The 26,593-nt window shown below is 45.0% G+C and overlaps 1 protein-coding gene across 3 annotated transcripts in view; it reads right to left on the bottom strand.

Annotated features, from left to right (window-relative positions):
- Positions 1–3,410: 3,410 nt before the first annotated feature.
- The window catches only part of tpm2 (tropomyosin 2 (beta)), a gene marked incomplete at both ends in the record, with an annotated part of 24,977 nt that continues 1,794 nt past the window's right edge, over positions 3,411–26,593 (bottom strand). The window contains 8 exons of one of the 3 annotated variants that reach the window (XM_080766902.1): positions 3,411–3,493; positions 9,170–9,239; positions 10,808–10,870; positions 14,414–14,489; positions 15,597–15,667; positions 16,440–16,557; positions 16,724–16,857; positions 18,402–18,536. In XM_080766902.1, the coding sequence (XP_080623028.1) occupies positions 3,411–3,493; positions 9,170–9,239; positions 10,808–10,870; positions 14,414–14,489; positions 15,597–15,667; positions 16,440–16,557; positions 16,724–16,857; positions 18,402–18,536 (750 nt within the window). Of the gene's footprint in view, positions 3,494–6,140; positions 7,401–9,169; positions 9,240–10,807; positions 10,871–11,946; positions 12,023–14,413; positions 14,490–15,596; positions 15,668–16,439; positions 16,558–16,723; positions 16,858–18,401; positions 18,537–23,442; positions 23,569–26,593 lie in introns of those variants that run through there. The other 2 variants (XM_080766900.1, XM_080766901.1) reach the window with 2 other exon arrangements.

Genomic DNA, 26,593 nt, shown 5'->3' with positions numbered 1-26,593 from the left:
GTATATGTCTTTCATTTGCATTGCATCTCCCCCCCCCAAGCTTTTATTTTCGTTCGAGTAATAGTACAACTCTAATAGTATTACTTATAATAATGTAATTAAAGATAACTTCATTCAGATTTATTTATTTTTATTTCATTTTCCAGATTTTTTTTTCTTCTTTTTTTTTAGATTTTCATTGGTGGGCCAGTACATAGAGACGTGAAGGGTGTTCAATCAACCGCTCTGATTTATCCCATTCTGACCTGAGATCAGATTCATACGAGGTTTCCACTGGACACACACTGGTCTGATTAACCCCATTCTGACCTGAGATCAGATTCTAAAAATGTCAGTCGTTCTTCGAATTTTTCAAAAATAGCAGACCTACAAGCTCGTATCGCGCCACTCGGTGGCGCGCTATGAGCTTGTAGATCTGCTATTTTTCAATAGGTAAAGCATAACATGATGCTAACACCAAAATGGGTGCCCATTCAGAATGGGTTAAAAAAAATGGAGTTATGAGGTTTCCTCCTGGACAGCAACGTTATGTACTTTTATATGAATACATATTAATTATATGACAATGAAAACAGCACCCAAATACCTTGTAGTATTTTATTTGTCATAAACAGCTTCCATTGTTTGTTTTTTTGCATACAGCTCATGGGCATATATATATATTATGTAATATTAGTATAATATTGAATAATAATCATATTTAACTACTGAACCACCTCTTCATTCCCAATCAAATGGTTTATATTAATTACCGTCATTTCAACATATCAGCCGAAGTCAAACATTTTCCTCTGAGCAAAGCAATATAGTATTTATTCCAATACATTTTTTTATGGAATTGTACAAAGAAAAGCATTTGCCGGTATTCCATAATTCTAGCTCTGTTCCACTGCAGCTATGCTAGCCTAAATCCACATTCTACCAGGCAAACGTTCGCTCTGGTAGGAATGGAATACACAGGCTGTGGTACTAATGGAGTACACAGGATGTGGTACCAATGGCTGTTGGGTATTTCTGACAGTAGCCTACCCTGTGTCATAAAATACTGCAAGAAATACCATGGTATATACGCACTAAAGCAGTGGTTCCCAAACCTTTTCATGTCAAGGACGCCCAAATGGACACTAATTAGCCCCGCGAGGACCCCCATTTGAAAAGATATGCCATGCCGTGAGAGAAGATGTTTACGATGTTTGCGGTTCAACCCGCAAAATTTCAAGAAACCCAAATTTGACATGATTTAGTCTACAGACCTCCATTTAATTTAATGGCATTTCTATCCCTGAGACCCCCAATTTATATTGTAAAATCAATGTTAATTTTAACTCGGAGTGTATAAATGGAACAAAATGGAACCTAGTGGGTCCATTTGGTTCCATTTGTACTCAGAGGTCCTTCCGTACGTAGCCTAATGCCCGTCAAACTGAGGGTCCTTGAAATGAAAATGTTTGAGAATCACTGCTAGAACCATGTAAACCTTCCCTTATGGGTGGTCCTTCCTTGGCATATATTTTCAAATGGGGGGTCCGCGCTGCAGGCAAATAATTATACGGTATTCATTTGGGGGTATACATGACATGGAAAACTTTGAGAACTATATACTGTTTTATAATGTCAGGGGATGTCAAGCGGCTTCCCGTTTCAAAATGGACTCCTGAGAGGAATGTTGACAATAATAAGTGAACAAAGAGGATGGTAGCGGCAGCCGTATGCTATATGCTTCTGGAAGGAGGTTTCCATCTTTCTTTCTGTTGTGGTTCGTTTGCCCGGAGTTAAGTGGCAAGTAAAATAAAACGTTCTGGCGAGTGGAGTTTTCTTTCAGGTTGCCCCGACGTGGGCCAGTGTGTTGGAATGGGGAAGCAACTGTTCTTCATTAACCCATTCTGACCTGAGATCAGATTCATACGAGGTTTCCACCGGACACACACTGGTCTGATGAACCCATTCTGACCTGAGATCAGATTCCTTATTGTGATATCGTTATCGACTATTAGAAATATATTACTTTGATCTAAATATCCACACGTTGACAAACTAAAACTTAGACATATAGCTACATGTTCTGGACTCTTTCTATACTTCCTACACCCAGAAATAATGTCCGTTAACATTCTGGTCCATTTTACTATCTACGTGATTTCTTTGAAGTTGAACCGTTTTGAAAGATTTATTTATTTATTTTTATATAAATTTGTATTCATCCCACAATTTTGTAACCCATTTTTTCACCTGGTGCCAATTGCCCTAAAGCTGTAATCCTGGGCTCTGCTATTACTCTCCCTCTGCCAACCTGGCAACCTGGCAACCTGGGGAGAGCCCCGAAATGAGCTCATCATGCATGACGATGGAGTATCACCTGACAGGAAGGGAGTTTCCCCCGGCAGGACGTACCGTAGTAGCGCGTGGAAGGAACACGTTATTCCGACCAGTTCCTTTTCCCCTCCATCAGGCGCCTTTGGCTGGCCAGGGGGAGGCAGTATAGAGAGACCAGGATCACTGCATGTTTTGAACAGACTGACTATTTTTAACAATGAATGACATGCCAGGTTTGAAACGGGCAGAAGGATGTCTAACCTAGAGGTGCTCCAATCGATCAGATAATTGATCGCTGATCTGACCATTTTCACTCCACATGACTCGAGTAGTGATCGGCAAATTTACCCAATCTGGAGAAACCGTTTATATACCATTAAATAGTATAAAAGTCAATCAGATATATAGTATAATATCGCTTTGCATCTTTGTGACAGGCCTAAACATTCTCCCTTTCCTCCACACACACACGATCACACACACACACACACACACACACACACACACACACACACACACACACACACACAGGAGCTTTCACGTGGGTTTTGATATATAATAATTTTGGAAATTGGACACGGTTGGTATCGGCCGATCGTGAGAAAAACAATCGGTGATAAAAAACCTGATCGGAGCATCTCTAGTTTAAACCAGTGGTTTTCAACCAGTGGTCCTTGAGTTGGTTCCTAGGTGGTCCCCACTGGCTATAAATGATGGAGAGTTTGTAACCAAATAGACCCTTGTTAGTTCTTTAACTTTTTGAGAGTGTAAAATGAAACCACATTTTTACACTCTCAAGAGTCAGGCCTACATTTATTGTTAAACATCTGCATTACTTAATTTACAAGAAGTCTACACAATTAGAGAATGGAATTGTGGGGCAAAATCCAATACCAACGATAACAAAAATCCTTCAGTTTTTGGGTCAACGGTGGTTCCGTATGTGGCTCAAATGCTGAAGAAATGATGGGCCTTGGTCTGAGAAAGGTTGAAAACCAAACCACTGGGTTCAAAATAAATGTTGGACTACCTTGTAACAGCCACCCCCCCTCCCTCCCACTGTGATCTTTGGCGCCCCCTGCAGCTCAGTGCATGTATCACAGGTTGTTGAGTTCCAGCAGGGTCTGGTCCAGGACTTGATGCATGTCCAGGTTCTCTTCCTTCGCCTGGGTCAGTTTCTCTGTCAAATAAAACACACACATAATTAATCAATTTTGGGCGGGAACCCCTTTTGGGTGTTAACATTATGTTATGCTTTAGCTATTGAAAAATAGCAGATCTACAAGCTCGTAGCGTGCCACAGAGTGACATATAGAAACATAGCTTTTTCAGAAAACTGTCAGGATGTAGAAGACATTTTTAGAATCTGATCTCAGGTCAGAATGGGTTAATTACGTCAACTAAAACTGCGGCGGTAAATGTTCGTCGACTACCTATTTTTTTCCCACCAAATAAAAACCAAGCTATGGTGACAGGCTAGCCCAAAATCCTGTGATATTTAGTCGATTAAAACTAAAAAAACATTTCAGATGACAAAATGTTCAGATAAAACATCAAACATTTAAAAAATAAATGACATTAAAAAGGTAATGTCATCCTATAATGACATTATTATAATGGACTATCTATATATATTTTTGTTTGTTACATATTCTCAACTTACCTGAATACGTGAGTTGTTGACCGAACATCATTTTGCGTTTATTCAAGTCAATTATTTTCTACAATGATTTTCTTCTCTTCTTTTTTTGCTAGACTACTGAAATCAATCAACACATCCGAACACACTTTGACAACAAATATAACCCCAGCATTGTATTTACATTTAGTGTGCCGGGTGGCCTACGGCAAACAGGTTTCATGTCACTGCAGGTAGTCTTTCATGTCGTGGCAGACAGTTCCACATCAAGGTTTCGCTAACCTTTCAGGCCACGGCCCCCAAAGACGATCATAATAGCCGAGCTAGTAGATCGGCTTTTTTCAGAACGTTTGCCTTTTTCTTACACAATATCTTGGTATTAAAATAGGTCTTAAAAGTCCTTCAAGTGTCACTTTATAAATGTATATATACCCTGTATATATGCACTTATAGTGAATGTTGGTCTGTTTACTGGGGGTCCCCGGGTTTGGGAACCACTGGCCTACATAGATCGTCATGTCGTAGCGAAGTGAACCACTGGCTCCCCCAGGACTACATAATTATTGTCTCAGTAAGACAGCCCTCCCTCCCCCCTCTCCACAAGGTGGGGTGAGTGCAGCAAAGCATCATGGTCATTGTAGTCTGGACTACATGTTGTCTCAGTAAGACAGCCCTCCCCCCCCCCCCTCTCCACAAGGTTGGGTGAGTGCAGCAAAGCATCATGGTCATTGTAGTCTGGACTACATGTCTCAGTAAGACAGCCCCTCCCCACCTCTCCACAAGGTGGGGTGAGTGCAGCAAAGCATCATGGTCATTGTAGTCTGGACTACATGTCTCAGTAAGACAGCCCCTCCCCACCTCTCCACAAGGTGGGGTGAGTGCAGCAAAGCATCATGGTCATTGTAGTCTGGACTACATATGTATTACCCACATAAAATACCCAGGAAAGTGTTTCTCGTCTCCCTAGCATCAGAATAAGATCTGGTTGCAAACGGTGAAGCTACAACATTATACTATACCTATATTTAAGGTTCAATTAGTCGATAGAATAATCACTCTATGAGTTGCCGTCCTAGTCAAGTAATACACGTGTTGATTGGTTGTAAACAGGACAGTTCAGAAATAAGCGTGTTGATTGGTTGTAAACAGGACAGTTCAGAAATAAGCGTGTTGATTGGTTGTAAACAGGACAGTTCAGAAATAAGCGTGTTGATTGGTTGTAAACAGGACAGTTCAGAAATAAGCGTGTTGATTGGTTGTAAACAGGACAGTTCAGAAATAGAAGGCAGTGACACACACACACACACACACACACACACACACACACAATGCTGAAGTAATCAGTGGTGGAAACTAAGTAATTGTACATTTACTTAAGTACTGTTTAGTACAATTATGAGGCACTTTACTGTATTGCACTTCTTTTTTTTTACTCCATTACAATTTATGTGGAAATTTGTATTTAGAATATTATTGTAAAACTTCAACATCAACCAATACTTAAACCCTATAGAGTTCATATGTTAGCTATTTGAATAATAGCAGATCTACAATCTCACAACAGGTCACATTGTGATATGCTGTGTGAGCTTGTGAATTTGGAGATCTGCTATTTATTTAAAAAATATTCCAATAGAAGAAAAAAAAAGAAAGTGAAATGGAACAGTCTGAATAATAATGCGTATTACATCTGATGTTTGTATATTTGTATATTTTGATATAAATACTTCTGTACTTTTACTCAAGTCAAATTTGTAATGAACATTTACTCGTAATAAAGAGTACTTCGACATTGTGGTATTGCTATACTTGTACATAACCCAGTAGATCTACAAGCTCATAGCGTGGCACCAAGTGCCACCACGTAGCTTGTAGATCTGCTATTTTTGAAAAATCGCGAAAATGTGGTGCAAATCATTGAATATATATTCTTTCAGAGAGAGCGTTTTTAACTCAAATCTTTGCTTCTGGGGGGGGGGTCCCTGGAACGACATATCTTCAGATGGGGGTCGGCGGCCAATTACAGAAACATGGGGTCATGATTTAGATCGACATTTTGTAGAATGGAGCTCAGGTCTAAAATGGGTTGGTAAAAAGACTCCAGGCGAGTACTTAATTATTCCACCACTGAATAGAGAAGACAGACTTAGAGTCTGGAGAAAAAAAAAAGACAGTTCAAGAAGCAGAAGACCTTTCACAGACATTTATTAGAGAGAGGGAGAAGACAGGTCAGGAGCAGATAGAACTATTCACAGACAGACATTATAGAAGGAGAGGACAGGTCAGGAGCAGATAGAACTATTCACAGACAGACATTACAGAAGGAGAGGACAGGTCAGGAGCAGATAGAACTATTCACAGACAAACATTAGAGAAGGAGAGGACAGGTCAGGAGCAGATAGAACTATTCACAGACATTAGAGAAGGAGAGGACAGGTCAGGAGCAGATAGTAAAACATTATCACAGACATCAGAGAGGGGGATAATTAAGGGTACAGTTTTCGGTTTCGCTGAACGCTATAAAGGCTCATTCCAAACGTAGCCCCGTGCAACGTCCGTGCCGCACGGCTAAAAACATGTATTCTCAACTGGTAAAAAAAAAAAAAAACTAAAGAAAAAGTCTTGAAAATAGCCAGTTCTTGCCGTACGGCACAACCGTGCGTCCGCTCGCCAATTCGCCTCGACTTGATCATGGGTTACGTTACGGGTTCGAGGAGGGGGGGGGGGGGTTTCCTTCAAAACTTTTCACAGCATTAATTTTTACGGAGAAGAATAAAATACGTAAAAAGTAAATAGATATTATAAGGTTCCTTTTCGCCGCGACGGCAACAATCTGCACTGTCTAAAAACAAGTAGCGTCTGAATTACACTGTACATTTTTTTTGTAACAGCTAAGCGTCATTTTACGCAACATAAATATTCATATCGTGTCATATATCATATCACCAAAGATAGATATTTTTGGTGTTAGGGAGTCGGGGGTAGATGAAAGTACGCAGTGCAACTCAGGTCCGTTTCACTAACGCCTAGAGAGTATACTTAAACTGAAGTGACATTGATCAATTCCAAAATGTTATCAAAGTGTTGTGCGTCAGTCACGACGGAAACCCACGGGTCTAACGGCGAACACAAAACGAGGGAGCGAGGAAGGAACAAAGGTATACACAGTAGGAAGAAAGGAAGGAAGGGAGGAAGGGAGCGCAGCAGAGAGAGGAGAGGAGGCAGCGTCTAGAGCGTTGTCATGTCGGCCTTCATGCCCCTCGTCTGGAAGGGAAGAGTGTTTACATGAAGCACACAGAGGGTGTGTCACGTCATGTCATGACACGTCACGGCATGTCATGTCATGACTCATGTCATGTCATGACTCATGTCATTGTCATGTCGTTGAGGGCCAGGTCCAGCTCCTCGCTAAGCGCCTTGCCCTTGAGCTTCTGTGCGTACACCTCGTCTGGAAGGGAGGGGAGAGGGGAACGTGAGGCACACACAGGGTGGCAAAAGGTCAAGGCAGAGGAGGAGGAGGAGGAGGAGGAGGAGAAGGAGAAGGAGAAGAAGAAATTGTTGTTGTTTGTGGGAAAAGTCTACTTGAAATGCAGCGCAAGGCGCCAGTGTTGATTTTGTCGACTAAAGGCCTATTCATAGTCAGGATATTTGGTGGTGAGGTGACCACCGCTCCGGTGGTGAGGTGACCACCGCTCCGGTGGTGAGGTGACCACCGCTCCGGTGGTGAGCTGACTGACCACCGGAGCTGAAATAACGTTGAGCGGTGGTGAGTAAAAACAGAGAGAAGGGCTGGAGCGGTGGCGGTGGTTTGCTCTTCACCGCGGCTCAGTGACGTCATGTTGTAGTTCGGTGGTCACCTCAGTGACGTCATGTTGTAGTTCGGTGGTCACCTCACCACATAAAATCCAGACTATGTATGAGCCTTAAGACTATGACGAAAAATGTTCGTCGACTACCTTTTCTTTCACTGACGAAAACTAAATGGAAACGAAATGAAAACTAAGCTATGACGACTAAAACTAAGACTAAATATATTGACAATTTCGTCAAACAAATAAAAACTAGACTAAAATGTCATGAAGGGACTAGCGAACCAGTATGAGTAAAAGACAATATCCGATCTACAAGGTCGCAGCGCGACGCGTTGTGTGCTTGTAGATCGTCAATTTTCAGCAAGTGTAAAATCAGCCATTACGACGGCATCAAGGCCCGCCAAAATACATTTTAGTCGACTAAATCAACTGTAGATTTAGTCGACTAAAATCGTATGATATTTAGTGGACTAAAACTATAACGGCGACGCTAAAGCATTTCAGGTGACTAAAACGTGACTAAAACTAAATAAAACTACGTTTTATTCCAAAGACTAAAACTGAAATCAATATGTTGCTGAAGGCCATGCATGTGTTATATGTTATAGGCGGCGTGCAAACCGTTCTTATAATTTAAAATGTATCCCCCGATTTTGTACCACATTTTTTCCACCACAATCCTACGACATGCGATTCAAATTTGGGGTGGATTGCACGTAAAATACGGCACTCAAGTGGTTGAGGGATTTGTTAACAGCGCTTTTCAACTGGCTTTGCAGAGCTCAGCTCAGAGGCCTCTACTGTATCGGTCCTGTTTTAGGCACAGTGGCATTAATCCACTCCATGCTTTGCAGAGCTCAGCTCAGAGGCCTCTACCGTATCGGTCCTGTTTTAGGCACAGTGGCATTAATCCACTCCATGCTTTGCAGAGCTCAGCTCAGAGGCCTCTACTGTATCGGTCCTGTTTTAGGCACAGTGGCATTAACCCACTAAGATAAGATCGGATAAACCCGATCCCTGGAATTCCCTGGAAATAAACCCGATCCCTGGAGAGGAATTCAGGGGCACGGCCAGATCGACACATCAAACTCACACTAGCAGAGAAACCACACGCTTCAACAGCTAAACAAATAGGGGAATAGATTGACCGAGAGAGACACATATTTTCTGAGGTGGTACTAACAAGGTTGGGAACCAATGATGTTAGGACACACCTAGCTATAGCTCTTAGAACCAGTGCGTTAGGACATACCTAGCTACAGCTCTTAGAACCAGTGCGTTAGGACACACCTAGTTACAGCTCTTAGAACCAGTGCGTTAGGACACACCTAGCTACAGCTCTTAGAACCAGTGCGTTAGGACACACCTAGCTACAGCTCTTAGACATGCTTTACAGAAACCCTACCTTCCAAATCGTCAATGGTCTTCTCAAGCTTGGCCACAGATCTCTCTGCGAACTCAGCGCGAGTCTCCGCCTGGGAGGGAAACACACAGACATAATGTAAACGTTACCATTTTCAAGGTTAGGATGCTGTGTTCCAGTGTATTCCAGATGATGCTGTGTTCCAGTGAATGCAGATGATGCTGTGTTCCAGTGAATGCAGATGATGCTGTGTTTCAGTGTATGCAGATGATGCTGTGTTTCAGTGAATGCAGATGATGCTGTGTTCCAGTGAATGCAGATGATGCTGTGTTCCAGTGAATGCAGATGATGCTGTGTTCCAGTGAATGCAGATGATGCTGTGTTCCAGTGTATGCAGATGATGCTGTGTTTCAGTGAATGCAGATGATGCTGTGTTTCAGTGAATGCAGATGATGCTGTGTTCCAGTGAATGCAGATGATGCTGTGTTCCAGTGAATGCAGATGATGCTGTGTTCCAGTGAATGCAGATGATGCTGTGTTCCAGTGAATGCAGATGATGCTGTGTTCCAGTGTATGCAGATGATGCTGTGTTTCAGTGAATGCAGATGATGCTGTGTTCCAGTGAATGCAGATGATGCTGTGTTCCAGTGAATGCAGATGATGCTGTGTTCCAGTGTATGCAGATGATGCTGTGTTCCAGTGAATGCAGATGATGCTGTGTTCCAGTGTATGCAGATGATGCTGTGTTCCAGTGTATGCAGATGATGCTGTGTTCCAGTGAATGCAGATGATGCTGTGTTTCAGTGAATGCAGATGATGCTGTGTTCCAGTGAATGCAGATGATGCTGTGTTCCAGTGAATGCAGATGATGCTGTGTTCCAGTGAATGCAGATGATGCTGTGTTCCAGTGAATGCAGATGATGCTGTGTTCCAGTGAATGCAGATGATGCTGTGTTCCAGTGAATGCAGATGATGCTGTGTTCCAGTGTATGCAGATGATGCTGTGTTCCAGTGAATGCAGATGATGCTGTGTTCCAGTGAATGCAGATGATGCTGTGTTCCAGTGTATGCAGATGATGCTGTGTTTCAGTGAATGCAGATGATGCTGTGTTTCAGTGAATGCAGATGATGCTGTGTTCCAGTGAATGCAGATGATGCTGTGTTCCAGTGTATGCAGATGATGCTGTGTTCCAGTGTATGCAAATGATGCTGTGTTCCAGTGAATGCAGATGATGCTGTGTTCCAGTGTATGCAAATGATGCTGTGTTCCAGTGAATGCAGATGATGCTGTGTGTTGACCTTATTCACTCCAAACATTAACAGATGGTGATGCCCGAGTGTCTGTCACTACACTACACGCTAATAAAAAAACAAACAATTGTGTTTAGACAAGTTGTCCAAAGCACGTACATTATCGTGGAATCGTTATTGTGAAGAAAAATAAACCGTGAAAATATGAAATCAAAAACATTTGTGTGGTTGAAGACATTACTCACTATATGACTATTAAAAGCATCCACCACATGTGACAAATTGTGGTCAAATAATGTGGTTTCATACATCGGTGATAATTAAACTCTGGAGTCATGGACATTTCTGAAGAGCAACAAAATAATACAAATATATATAAAATAATACAAATATACAAATATATATAAAATAATACAAATATACGCTCACCTCTTTGAGTTTGTCCGAAAGAACCTTTATCTCTTCTTCGTATTTGTCTTCCTTACTGACGTACTGAAAACCAGACGGGTACAGTGTGTTAGTCGCCATCATCAGCTGCTCCAATGAGGAGCTACGATACAGCGTTCTCACATCAACTGGTCCAATGAGGAGCTACGATAAGAGCTTTCTCACATCAACTGGTCCAATGAGGAGCTACGATAAGAGCTTTCTCACATCAACTGGTCCAATGAGGAGCTACGATAAGAGCTTTCTCACATCAACTGGTCCAATGAGGAGCTACGATAAGAGCTTTCTCAAATTAACTGGTCCAATGAGGAGCTACGATAGAGCGTTCTCACATCAACTGGTCCAATGAGGAGCTACGATAGAGCGTTCTCACATCAACTGGTCCAATGAGGTGCTACGATAGAGATTTCTCACATCAACTGGTCCAATGAGGAGCTACGATAGAGCTTTCTCACATCAACTGGTCCAATGAGGAGCTACGATAAGAGCTTTCTCACATCAACTGGTCCAATGAGGAGCTACGATAAGAGCTTTCTCACATCAACTGGTCCAATGAGGAGCTACGATAGAGCTTTCTCACATCAACTGGTCCAATGAGGAGCTACGATAAGAGTTTTCTCACAAACATGACACGACATATTTCAGCCTCGTCTTGGAAGCTTAAAGAACAGTGGTTTTCAACGCTTTTCATAGCAAGGCCCATCATTTATTATTTATTAATCATTATTTATTGGGCATTGGAGTCACGGAAACCACTTGACAACATTTAGCCAGGACTAGGAAAGCAAACAGGCAGACGTCAATCAAATTAATAATTCTTCCAACTCTTGGAGAGCGTAAAATGAAACCATTATGGACCCGTTAGACTAGGGTCCATTTTGGTTTCATTTTACGCTCTCCAAGAGTTAAAGATCTATAAGATAATGTTGTGGGGTCCTGGACATGAAATAGTTTGAGAACCACTGACATAGAAACACAGGTTGATATACTCTAGAAACACAGGTTTTTCAGAACACGGTCATGATTTAGATGACATTTTGTAGAATCTGGTCCTGGGGTCTAAAAACCCAAACGCCTGCCGTCTCCGAGGCTAAGCGTATATATATATTCTGGTCCTGTACCTTTTCAGCCTGCGCCTCCAGAGACTTCAGGTTGTTAGTGACATTTTTCAACTCTTCCTCAAGGTCACCCGATTTACTGCACAGCAGCAGAGAGACGGAGAGAGAGAGAGGGAGAGGAGAGGAGAGGAGAGGAGAGGAGAGGAGAGGAGAGGAGAGGAGAGGAGAGGAGAGGAGAGGAGAGGAGAGGAGAGGAGAGGGGAGGAGAGGAGAGGGAAACAAAGGGTTGGAAGAAGAGAAGCCATTTTGAGAGGACAGAGACTGCAGAGAAGAGATCACTGTTTCTAAACCTCTTATAACTACTTTGTCTTTTTACTATTTTGATAAACATTTTGGAATAAGTTCAGAATAGCCAATCTGCAAGCTCCACAACGTGTCGATGGAGATGAGGTTAGGCCTCGTTCACACCCAAGACACACTTGTAAGGAAAGGAAAGGCACCATGTTTACCCAGCTGGGTAACTGGACTAATAAGCTCAAGAACTTGTTTACAGCCAGGCCCTGCTAGCTCATAGAACATTTCATGGTAGGGGTTCAATGCCTTGCTCAAAGGGCACTTCAGCGGTGGTAATTTTAACGACCTTCCGATATCAAGACCGCTCCGCAAACCGTTCGGCCACCACCGCTGCCCCACAGCGACACAGTGACAGTGTGTCCTGTCACTTTGTCCTCCGTGTGTCATGGTCGCCGCAATGCATTTCCAATGGGAGTCACATGGTTTGATGACACAACAGAAGACACAGGGCACCAGTGTGCCTTAGGGATAAGGGGTTTAGCGTGGACTAAGACACAGGGCACCAGTGTGCCTTATGGGATAAGGGGTTTAGCATGGACTAAGACACAGGGCACCAGTGTGCCTTAGGGATAAGGGCTTTAGCGTGGACTAAGACACAGGGCACCAGTGTGCCTTAGGGATAAGGGCTTTAGCGTGGACTAAGACACAGGGCACCAGTGTGCCTTAGGGATAAGGGCTTTAGCGTGGACTAAGACACAGGGCACCAGTGTGCCTTAGGGATAAGGGCTTTAGCATGGACTAAGACACAGGGCACCAGTGTGCCTTAGGGATAAGGGGTTTAGCATGGACTAAGACACAGGGCACCAGTGTGCCTTAGGGATAAGGGGTTTAGCATGGACTAAGACACAGGGCACCAGTGTGCCTTAGGGATAAGGGGTTTAGCATGGACTAAGACACAGGGCACCAGTGTGCCTTAGGGATAAGGGGTTTAGCGTGGACTAAGACACAGGGCACCAGTGTGCCTTAGGGATAAGGGGTTTAGCGTGGACTAAGACACAGGGCACCAGTGTGCCTTAGGGATAAAGGCTTTAGCATGGACTAAGACACAGGGCACCAGTGTGCCTTAGGGATAAGGGGTTTAGCATGGACTAAGACACAGGGCACCAGTGTGCCTTAGGGATAAGGGGTTTAGCATGGACTAAGACACAGGGCACCAGTGTGCCTTAGGGATAAGGGGTTTAGCGTGGACTAAGACACAGGGCACCAGTGTGCCTTAGGGATAAGGGGTTTAGCGTGGACTAAGACACAGGGCACCAGTGTGTCTTAGGTGTGAATGAGTCCTTCGTTGAACTATTCAAAAGATATTTTCAAAATAGTAAAATAAATAACGTAAAGTAGTTTAGGGATAAGGGGTTTAGCGTGGACTAGAATGGAGCCCTTAGAGCTCAACAGTGCAGATGCAGGTCAGTGAGATAAGGAGGAAGGGATGCAGGTTAGAGAGCGTAGAGGCCAAAGGTCAACATGTTCACGGTTCACCGCTACCGGCCCCGCCCCCCTGTGACAGGGCGGGGCTGCTTATAGTAGTAGGGATGGAGCTCGTTAATCTTTTTTTATTGATAACATGGATCAGGCTAATTGAGCAGCTGGGTTCTTCTTCTCATGGAGCCCTGCACTGCCGCCATGTTTGTGACTTATGGAGCCCTGCACTAACACCATGTTTGTGCCTTATGGAGCCCACTGCCACCATGTTTGTGCCAGCGTGGGTGATTAGATTTATTCCTCGATCGGCCTCTTGTCTCGATTGTTTGTTTAACCCATTCTGGACGGGAAATAGCAGATCTACAAGCTCAAGCTACCGAGTATGAGCTTGTAGGTCTGCTATTTTTTGAAAAATGTTTTTAACTCAAATCTTTGCTTCTGGGAGGAGGGTCACTGGAACAACATATTTTCAGATGGGGTTCGGCGGCCAATTACATTATGTTTCTGGGAGTCCTTGACATGAAATTGTTTGAGAACCAGAAACATAGAAACATAAGGTTTTTCAGAATATTTTCTAGTATATAGAAGACATTATTCTTTATAGAATGGGCCTCAGGTCTAAATGGGTTAAACATGACGTCATTGGCCGCTATATATGCTCCATAAGGTACTCAATAAGCGTGTTATCAGGGTTTTGGAGCTCCATTCCTACTGCCTAGCGGTACCAGTGGTTCCGTGTTCCGTGCTTTCAGTATACCTCGTCCTCTCCTGACATCATGGACTTCAAATTCTGGTCCATGAGCCGTAGCTCCTCCTCCAGGTCTCTGACCCGACTGGGAGGCGGGAAGACGAGGGACGGATCACGGATGGACGGACGGACGGGGTTGGGTTGGGTTGGCAGCCGCAAAAACAAGGCAAGTCCCGGGGAGTGGATTGTGGAGGGTTGCGTTCAGGCATGCATAGACACAAAAACAGGGAGAGAATGCAAAGACACACGCACACATACACGCACGCACACACATGTACACACGCACATACACACACACACACACACACACACACACACACACGTGTGTGTCTAGGTGATTAGTGGATATCGTTAAGTGCAGATCATTAAAGTCATTAGTTATTAATGTGCACGTTAGTGCAGGAAGTGCACGTTGAGCAGGAGGCAGGAAGTCAGGGTTGGGAGGGACCATCGCTAACCAATCAGTCGCTTGCTATTGATCTGATATTGATTATTTTGGGGGGAGGGGGGGGGGGGGGTGGGGGGGTGACCACCTCTCTGCTCAACTGCTCCTTCCAGGCACCAGGATGCATCATTCATTCATGAGTCCTTCCAGGCACCAGGACGCATCATTCATTCATGAGTCCTTCCAGGCACCAGGACGCATCATTCATCCATGCATGACTTTAGATGTTAAAGGTGCTGCAAGTGATTTGGTTAACCCGTTCTGACCTGAGATCAGATTCTAAAAATGTCTTCTACATCCTGACAGTTTTCATTCTGACCTGAGATCAGATTCTAAAAATGTCTTCTACATCCTGACAGTTTTCGTTCTGACCTGAGATCAGATTCTAAAAAACCTACAAGCTCGTAGCGCGTTCTGGGGGAAACAAATCTGGTCAGGATACCAGTTTTATCCAATCAGGAAAGAGAATCCATACAGGATTATTTAACAAGTGGAAACTGGTGAAAACAAAGCAATACAAAAAAGAGAGCAGACAAAAAGTGGAACTTCAACGTGATAAAACTGAAGATTATATTTAACATAAGATCTGTATAGGGTTCTCCCTCGTGATTGGAACATCACTTACAGCACATTTAACGTAATGTTGGAACAATCACACCAATTTCAAACCCACACGATGAAAAATGTGTTAATTGGTTAATATTCACAGTGCATTTTAAAGAAACCTGGTGGGAGGCGACGACTTACGCTTCAGCCACCTCAGCACGCTCCTCTGATCGCTCCAGGTCGCCCTCAAGGATCACCAGCTTGCGGGCGACCTGAGACACACGTACAGATAATAGTTAGACTCTGTGTTCAACAACATGTACAGATATAATAGTTAAACTGTGTTCGACAACACGTAAAGATATAATAGTTAAGACTGTGTTCGACAAAACGTAAAGATATAATAGTTAAGACTGTGTTCGACAACACGTAAAGATATAATAGTTAGACTGTGTTCGACAACACGTACAGATAATAGTTAGACTGTGTTCGACAACACGTAAACATATAATAGTTAGACTGTGTTCGACAACACGTACAGATATAATAGTTAAACTGTGTTCGACAACATGTACAGATATAATAGTTAGACTCTGTGTTCAACAACATGTACAGATATAATAGTTAGACTGTGTTCGAACACGTAAAGATATAATAGTTAGACTGTGTTCGAACACGTAAAGATATAATAGTTAGACTGTGTTCGAACACGTAAAGATATAATAGTTAGACTCTGTGTTCGAACACGTAAAGATATAATAGTTAAACTGTGTTCGAACACGTAAAGATATAATAGTTAGACTGTGTTCGACAACACGTAAAGATATAATAGTTAGACTCTGTGTTCGACAAGTCAGACCTTCTTGGTGTGTAACCCGTGAATTGGGAAAACGCATACAATTCAGATAGAATCGTAGAATGACATGGACGCTGCGGTAGTTGCCGTAGACAGACAGACAGACAGACAGACAGACAGACAGACAGACAGACAGACAGACAGACAGACAGACAGACAGACAGACAGACAGACAGACAGACAGACACCTCTTCATATTTGCGGTCAGCCTCCTCAGCGATGTGTTTGGCCTCTTTGAGCTGCATTTCCTGGATCTCCATCTTCTCCTCGTCTTTGGTCGCTCGGTTCTCTATGACCTTCATTCCTCTACGGGACACAAAACACAGCATGACATTCATTTTCTCTGTGACCTTCATTCCTCTCTATGGGACACAAAACACAGCCTAACATCATCAAATAAAATACACGTCTTGTGAGGGCTTGTCTACGTCAAGTGAGGGCCCGTGTCACTGTGAGGGTCAGTGTCTCTGACCTCTCGCTCTCGTCAGCAGCCTTCTCGGCCTCCTCCAGCTTCTGCAGGGCCGTGGCGAGCCTCTCCTGAGCCCGGTCCAACTCCTCCTCCACCAGCTGGATACGTCTGTTTAGAGAGGCCACCTCTGCCTCGGCCTACGACCCCACACACACACACACACACACACACACACAAGTATCACCATGGTGCCCGGGCGGTGGGGTGCCAAGGATCACCCCCGTAACGTACAGACCTTTAAGGGTCTATTTGGACCCAATGCCTCCCTGCTTGGCACTCAGCATCAAAGGGTTGGATTGGGGGGGTCAGTCCCTGCTTGGCACTCAGCATCAATGGGTTGGATTGGGGGGGGGTCAGTCCCTGCTTGGCACTCAGCATCAATGGGTTGGATTGGGGGGTCAAATCAACTAATGATTCCCGGCTCAGCGCTCCAAGAGAGATGGGTCAAATGTGGAGAACACATTTCACAGCGTGTGACTAATCATACGACTTTGACTTTGGTCATATGAAATGGAATTTAGATGAAAATGTCCATCACAAGCAAACTGTTGATGACTCTAGCCTGGGCTTAGTTTGGAACGACAGTTCTCTACCTCTGGTCTGCTCTGAGGCAGGACTCCAGAGAAGAAGGTTAGATATAACCTCATTGTTTTCTACCTCTGGTCTGCTTTGAGGCAGGACTCCAGAGAAGAAGGGAAGATATAACCTCATTGTCAGCTCTGTAGCAGTGGCCGGAAAACTGTGTTCTTCTGGATCGGACCAGTGAAGAAACACGGGGAAGGTTGCCGTATATTAGATCAGTCGATGGGAGGGTGGCTCTTCAAAGACAGATTTTGTGCTCTCATTAGAAGGCGGGTGTAAGTTAAGTGCCATCCAAACGTTCCTCTAGTTTATTTTAAACTAATGTCTCGGAGCCATAGAGTAGAATCGGCTCAACGGTCGTACTAAATATTTTTTACTTTTAACATCAACATCAAAGCCTTTATTTCCATAAATAGATCGCCTCTTCTTTTATCCACATTCATTTATTTTTTCGGTTTATTTTATCATTTGCTTTAACTATAGACATAGTTTAATTAATATTAAGCCTAATTATTAACATAATTTAATGTGTCTCTCTCACACACACACACACACACACACACACACACACACACACACACACACGACACGACACAGCTGAGCTAAGTAAATAAATAAATAAAAAGCGACCGTGTGGTAACCATGGTAACAGAGACAACAGAAAACCTTACACCCGGATGTGCCCTCCAGCCAGTGATCACTATTCAATGCAAATGAGAAATAAGAACTGGACGAATAATGTCTTACATTTGATCATGTTTCTTTTCTATACTATAGCCTACATTGCGTGGTGTTGTTTTTATTTTTCGATGTTTCATCTCCTTCCCTGTGGACTACTTGAACATGACTGGACATTATAGTTTACTCTATAGAAGACTTAAAATGGACAAGAGTGTGCCTATAGCCTAATTAAGGCTAATTAAGATTAAGATAGACTCTCGTAGATGTATTTTATCGATTCTGGGTATTGGCTGTTCTTTACCGGTCCTACAATTAAGTTCACAACGCGACGATCGAGCTTATATTTTGTATTATATTTTTTTCTAATGTTTGCATACACTATAAAACAGTAACAGGGGGTCTCTAGTTCTCCTCCTACTTGCTCCCTGCTCTGTCTCTCCTCGTCCGCCTCTCTCTGCAGCATCTCGGCTCGGTAGTCCGCCTCGTCCACCTGTTGCTGAAGAGTCTGGATCTTCCTCCGAACCGAGTCCACGGACTCCATCGACATGGCCATTTTTATGGAATTCTGATCGATCGTTTCAGACACGGGACGGTGCGGGGTGCGGACTATAGGCGAGGCGGAGGCAGTGGGTCTTTAGTTTTGGTGAATCAATGAAGCGATCATTCGGCTCCGGAAAAAGCCGTTTGGGAGTGTGGTGGTGTGTTTGATTCACAGCCTGCTGTGTGCCGGCGGAGAGAGGAGGGGCGGGGCTAGCGATGGAAAACTAGTACTCAAGTACAATATTTATTGAGGGAGTCTATATTCACTTCATTTGAGTATCTCCTCCTTTTAGTTGTTACTTAATGCTTGTAGTCTATTGTTTTCCTCTAAAAGGACTTGATTTGGCTGTTGTATATTCAATCAAAGATATGAATGCAGCAGCAGCAGCAGCAACACACTTCCCACTGACTTCTAAATTCTAGCAATATCAAGTGCTGCCGTTTGTCCATCCTGCCACTTGGTGGCAGAAGAGGACAGTGAAAAGGAAAATTAGCATCTCCATGAAGCCTGTCAACATTCTGAAGCACTAAATGTACTCTAAAAAGATGGCTGTGTTGAAACCAGTGTTAAGTGTTCACTGTCAGTGGCCCAACACCACAGCAGATAACACGGCCTAAATCATCACTGTGTTTTGTCGTGTCCAGAGTCTCAACACAGCCATCTATTGATATTGTACAGCACTGTGAGCCTCCGTACATTGACCAGCTTTATGTTGATGCTGATCTAACTTTTCCAGCAGCGTGTGTTGAGACTGTTATCTGCTATGGTGTAGATTCTACACCATAGCAGATAACAGTCTCAACTGTAGAATGTAGATCCACTGACAATGAAAACTTAACAATGGTTTCAACACAGCCATGCATCTTCTCACAACGTGAGCTTGTAGATCTGCTATTTTCAGTATGCAAACTAAGTGTAAAATGACCTATACTGGATCTCATGTCCACTATAGTCCCTTCCTAACATTTTAGCCTATAGGTTTTATTTGTTGACGAAATTGTCAATATATTTAGTCTCAGTTTTAGTCATAGCTTAGTTTTCATTTTGTTTCCATTTTGTTTTTCGCCAGTGAAAAAGATGTAGTGGCCGAACGGTTTGCGGAGCGGTCTTGATATCGGAAGGTCGCTATAGTTCGTATCCCCGGAACCGGCACGTTAAAATTACCACCGCTGAAGTGCCCTTGAACAAGGCATTGAACCCCTACCATGAAATGTTTCTATGAGCAGGGCCTGGCTGTAAACAAGTTCTTGAGCTTAGTCCAGTTACTCTGCAGGGTAAACATGGTAACTTTCCTTTCCTTTCCTTACACTTTATATGGACCGGGGGAGATATAGATATTACACTTTATATGGACCGAGGGAGATATAGATATTACACTTTATATGGACCGGGGGAGATATAGATATTACACTGTATATGGACCGAGGGAGATATAGATATTACACTGTATATGGACCGAGGGAGATATAGATATTACACTGTATATGGACCGGGGCCGGGGAGATATAGATATTACACTTTTGAGGCCACCAGGCTGTGAGCCACTCCGTTACATACAGAACATAATTCATACAAAGCTGAAATATAGGTAGGCCTTACAGGATTTCACCCCCAACAGCAAACGTATCTCTCAGTGGATTGACAGGAGCATATTATTACCTACTAGCCTGACTCCAATCACAGCCCGTTGGCACTAATTAGGTCCAACAACCGCTGAGCCGACCGGGCGAGGCCCATAGGAATGCACAGAGCAGCAGAGAGAGAGAGAGAGAGAGGGTCACCCAAGAAAGCCAATTAACCCATTCTGAACGGGAACCCATTTTGGTGTTGGCATCATGTTATGCTTTAGCTATTGAAAAATAGCAGATCTACAAGCTCATAGCGCGCCAGCGAGTGGCGCGCTACGAGCTTGTAGGTCTGCTATTTTTGAAAAATCGAAGAACGACTGACATTTTTTTAATCTGATCTCAGGTCAGAATGGGTTAATCAGACCAGTGTGTGTCCAGTGGGAACCTCGTATGAATCTGATCTCAGGTCAGAATGGGTTAAGCCTGCCAGCTAGAGGGGGCTCGGGTCGGAGGGAGGGGCCGCACGCCATTGGCCCCCGCCCCCCAGAGCTGCTGACAACCTTTATGATGTGTTTAGAAAACGGGATATGTGTTCCGATTGGGAGCGGTCGGCAACAGACGCAGCAGCAGCTGTCAACGAGCAGCGTGGCATGCTGGGAAGAAAGAGCCAGTCGTCCTCTGGACTGGAGGGGTGGAGGGGAGGAGGGGGGGGGGGGGGTGGAGGAGAGGGGGGGGGGGGTGGAGGGGGGTAGAGGAGGGGGGGCGGGGGTCAGGTTGGAAAAAGCCTTCCTTTAATGAACGCCGTGTCCAAAAATAGCCGCGATAATTAGAGCTGTCACAATCCATGGCATTTTTAGTTGAGGATGATTGGCAATTAACGCATTATTATTATTATTATTATTAGGCCTATTACTTTTTTGTTTGTTGTTGCATAGAACATTTTTAGTTTTAGTTTTCAGCTATAGTTATATTGTATTAACATACTTACAGAATGGAAATAAATGACATTTTTATTCATAAAAATAATAAAAAGTCCTGTCGACCCTGTTGACCCATTGGAGCGGTGAGCCGTGCCAAGATCAGGAATCATTTGATTAGTTGATTTGACCCCCCAATCCAACCCTTTGATGCTGAGTGCCAAGCAGGGACTGACCCCCCAATCCAACCCTTTGATGCTGAGTGCCAAGCAGGGACTGACCCCCCAATCCAACCCTTTGATACTGAGTGCCAAGCAGGGACTGACCCCCCCAATCCAACCCTTTGATGCTGAGTGCCAAGCAGGGACTGACCCCCCCAATCCAACCCATTGATGCTGAGTGCCAAGCAGGGACTGACCCCCCAATCCAACCCTTAATGATGCTGAGTGCCAAGCAGGGACTGACCCCCCAATCCAACCCATTGATGCTGAGTGCCAAGCAGGGACTGACCCCCCCAATCCAACCCTTTGATGCTGAGTGCCAAGCAGGGACTGACCCCCCAATCCAACCCTTTGATGCTGAGTGCCAAGCAGGGACTGACCCCCCAATCCAACCCATTGATGCTGAGTGCCAAGCAGGGATGGCATTGGGTCCCATTTTTACAGTCTTTATGGCCTGGCCGGGGATCGAACCCCTGACAGACACTCTAACCACAAGGCCACTGTCCCTGCATATACTGTATGTATCCCTGCATACTGTACGTATGCAGGGTAAGGGGTCTTGTTAGGGGGTGGGGGGGGGGGGGGGGGCTGCGGACGGTTGCTTGACTGACAGCGACATGTTGTGCCGCGCGCAGCGAATCTCACCGACGAGGTCTTAATTCGCGGCGGCCGACAGATTTAGTTTCCGTATAACTTTTCCAAAAGGGAACGGATGGCGGTGGGAGTGGAGGGGGGGGGGGGTTTGGGAGGGGGAGGGGGAGGGGGGGGGGACGGGGCGGGTGATGACAGGCCGCAGCAAAGACGCTGCTATAGGGCAGGAAATAGCCTGGCCGCTGTCACAAGCGCCCGGCATCCAGGGCACGATGTAAGTACGCAAACGTTAAACTAACTATGCTCACCATGTTTTGATGGGTGGGGGGGGGAGGGGGGGAGGGGGGAGGGGGGCTCAGACCCTGCTTGTCACTCACAGTGGAAAGTAACACAAGTACAGTACATGTAGTCGAGGACTGTACTAGAGTACATTTTGAGGTGTTTTTGAGGGACGCTACGCCTCCTATATGTCTATAGCTATATGAGGGTGTGTGTGTGTGTAGCGTAAACACAAAGACAAACATTGTCCTGATATACAAACAATGAATGTCATTGACAATGAATGGACAGCTTTGAGTGTTTGTGTAAACACAAACATTTTAGACGAAGGTGAGGAGTGGACGCACATTCTAATTGGCCGGGATGAGACGATGTATGATGATGATAAGAGCGCCCCTCACTTCACACGGGTGTGATTTATTTGTTATACTAGCTATACTTGAGAATTTACAATTTTCAGCACTTTATCAGCACTATCCTTCCACTGCAGTACATGTCCATATGAGGCCTTCACTATGTTTCACCAGTTTCAATTGAAACGGGCCCCCTCTCTCCCTCTCCCTCTCCCTATCCCTCCCTCCCCCTCCCTCCCCCTCTCTCTCTCTCTGCTCTCTCCCACGATATTAAAGTTACGCCTATTTTCCTGTTAATAACCATGGGTAAAATGTGCGGCACATTGGGAGATAAAGGGGAGACACTTTATTGTGAAGGGACGACAGGATGAGGAGAGGAGGTGTTTTTCTGCGTGCGTGTGATATTGAACAGTCAAAACAAAACTATGTGTCAATGCGTCTGTATCAACAGGATAATGATGTAGGCCTATATATGGGGGCCTCGTATTTGGTTTTGTAACGGGCCTCCAGATTCCTAAGGCCGCCCCTGAACAAATTTGAAAACTTCAGTACGAGGTACTTTGTATATAGATTTAGATTTGTATCACAAAACAATACACATAGCGTAAATACGTGAGTTTGTAGATCTAGCTACTTTCAAAGGATTTTTTATACTTTTTATACCTTTTGAAAACGTGTGAAATGGGACATATATTCTGCATATCGAGAGTGTTTCTACGTTGTGTTGTTTAACCCATTTTAGTGTTAGCATTATGTTATGCTTTAGCTATTGAAAAATAGCAGACCTACAAGCTCGTAGCGCGCCACCGAGTGGCGCGCTACGAGCTTGTAGGTCTGCTATTTAAAAAAAATCGAAGAACCACTGACATAGAAACATAGCTTTTTCAGAAAACTGTCAGGATGTAGAAGACACTTATAGAATCTGATCTCAGGTCAGAATGGGTTAAGCCCCCTCTTGGTTAAAGGGGGGCTGCCTGTCTGTCACTCACGTCTGTGGCCTTCTTCTCGGCCTGCTCCAGTTTCTCCTGGGCATCCTTCAGAGACTCAGAGTATTTGTCCAACTCGTCTTCCACTCCTTTCAGCTTCTTCTGCAGACCCTGCAGCTCCTCTTCCAGCTGGGGCACGTGCACAGGCGCACACACACAGGCGCACACACACACACACACACACACACACGCTTGTATTACTACTTGTGAGCACATCAAAAGTGTATAGGACGGCAATATTTTCCGATTGCATTCTCCATTTTTCATTCCATTTTCTTTTAACCCATGCAAGCCCATATGCAGCAAAGGGCAGATCGATCTACAAGCTCACACAATGTGTCACGCTGCCTCGCTTTGTGAGCTTGTAGATCTGGCTTTTTTTTTTGACAACGTGACAACCGAAACGAATGGGGCCGCCGGTGACGGAATGCGTTCGGGGGCGAAATTCGAGGCAAAACTAATCCTTTTCCTGTAGGTCCATTTCTCTGGCGAGGTCCAGTTAACTTGTCGTCACAGTGTCCATTTGTCACATTCTGCTATGCTTGTGGGGGACATTATTTTGGCCTCGACAAGCAGGGAAGCGCGCACACACACACACACACACACACACACACACACACACACACCCACACACGCCCACACACACAGACCAGCACGCACGCGCCCACACCCACACCCACACACGCCCACACACACAGACAGGCACGCACGCGCCCACACCCACACCCACACATACACACCCATGTGTCAGAATTCACACAAGAGCTGAAATGCAGTCATGAGCAGCAATAAATAGAACTCCTATGTTCCCCACAGAACAATTCAAACAAGGCCAGGTCCGTTTGGTTTTGGGGGGGGGGGGGGGATAGGAATAGCGTGCAGCAACAGGATGACAGGCGCGGATCAACGCTGAAGGGGGAGCGACAGATGCAATGGATTGACCTTTGGCCTTTCAGACAAAGCCTGTCTGTAACTCACACTGTATATACACACACACACGAATGGAACCTATTCCTATATAACCAGTCCATTTGGTTCCATTGGTACTGGACTGAAAGGGGTCCATTTGGTTCCATTGGTACTGGACTGAAAGGGGTCCATTTGGTTCCATTGGTACACTCAGAGTTACAGACCTGTAGGCCTACAGAACTGTGGTTCTGTAGGCTGTGGTGAGCTGACCACCGTTCCGGTGGTGAGGTGACCACCGCTCCGGTGGTGAGGTGACCACCGCTCCGGTGGTGAGCTGACCACCGTTCCGGTGGTGAGGTGACCACCGCTCCGGTGGTGAGGTGACCACCGCTCCGGTGGTGAGGTGACCACCGCTCCGGTGGTGAGCTGACCACCGTTCCGGTGGTGAGGTGACCACCGCTCCGGTGGTGAGCTGACCACCGTTCCGGTGGTGAGGTGACCACCGCTCCGGTGGTGAGGTGACCACCGCTCCGGTGGTGAGGTGACCACCGCTCCGGTGGTGAGGTGACCACCGCTCCGGTGGTGAGGTGACCACCGCTCCGGTGGTGAGGTGACCACCGCTCCGGTGGTGAGCTGACCACCGCTCCGGTGGTGAGGTGACCACCGCTCCGGTGGTGAGGTGACCACCGCTCCGGTGGTGAGCTGACCACCGTTCCGGTGGTGAGGTGACCACCGCTCCGGTGGTGAGGTGACCACCGCTCCGGTGGTGAGCTGACCACCGCTCCGGTGGTGAGCTGACCACCGCTCCGGTGGTGAGGTGACCACCGCTCCGGTGGTGAGCTGACCACCGCTCCGGTGGTGAGGTGACCACCGCTCCGGTGGTGAGGTGACCACCGCTCCGGTGGTGAGGTGACCACCGCTCCGGTGGTGAGCTGACCACCGTTCCGGTGGTGAGGTGACCACCGCTCCGGTGGTGAGGTGACCACCGCTCCGGTGGTGAGCTGACCACCGCTCCGGTGGTGAGCTGACCACCGCTCCGGTGGTGAGCTGACCACCGGAGCTGAAATAACGTTGAGCGGTGATGAGTTAAAAACAGAGAGAAGGGCTGGAGCGGTGGCGGTTGGTTTGCTCTTCACCGCGGCTCGTGACGTCATGTTGTAGTTCGGTGGTCACCTCACCACCGGAGCGGTGGTCACCTCACCACCGGAGCGGTGGTCAGCTCACCCTGAAAATCCAGACTATGAATAGGCCTTATAGCAGGGATACTCAAATAGATTTACCTGTGGGCCACATTACAAAAATGGCAAGGGGCCAGGGGCCAGTAGATAAAATTACGACATTAATGATACTTGATAACTTCTCTCTTTCAATTGCTTTATTTTCGCAAAATGTATCAAAGTACAATGTGCAAGCACACAATATGTAAATAAATAAATGTGTTACATTTTCTTGCATAAACACAAAGAGCTGTTTCCATAACTGCACAAATTATTGCACATAACATGAGTAGCTGTTATAATAACATAACATAACATAACATGAGTAGCTCTTTGCCTGCCTGCCTGCCTGTCTGTCTGTGTCAGTGATATGGCTGACTGAGTAAAATAAAACAATCTACCTGAAAATAGATATAGCTATAAGTCCGCAATTTCCATTTCCGCAATTTCCATTTCCAACTATTAATGGCAGCTGGGTTTCATCATTCAAATAAAATAGAATTCTGTCCGTTTAGCTATAAAATTATGTCAGGGAATAGGGATACACAGTATATGTCTTTCATTTGCATCCTTTATTGCATCTCCCCCCCCCCCCCCCAAGCTTTTATTTTCGTTTGAGTAATAGTACAACTCTAATAGTATTACTTATAATAATGTAATTAAAGATAACTTCATTCAGATTTATTTATTTTTATTTCATTTTCCAGATTTTTTTTTCTTCTTTTTTTTATATTTTCATTGGTGGGCCAGTCATAATGGTCCCGCGGGCCTGATGTGGCCCGCGGGCCTGAGGTTGAGTATCACTGCCTTATAGGGTCCATTTGCAGAACTGTATAAGGGTCCATTTAGAACCCACTGAAGGAACCCTGAGGCTCTCTCCCTGGACCCCACTTTGAGACCAAATTAACTCAATAATTTATTAAATTTGTTCTCTCTCAGAGTTAACCCATTTTGGGCGGAACCCCTTTTGGTGTTAGCACTATGTTATGGTTTAGCTATTGAAAAATAGCAGATCTACAAGCTCATAG

This window comes from Protomyctophum bolini (assembly GCF_963924005.1).
Source record: "Protomyctophum bolini genome assembly, chromosome: 6".
Lineage (NCBI taxonomy): Eukaryota > Metazoa > Chordata > Actinopteri > Myctophiformes > Myctophidae > Protomyctophum > Protomyctophum bolini.
The sequence above is the reverse complement of the archived record's forward strand: the minus strand, read 5'-3'. Positions and strand labels throughout refer to the sequence as shown.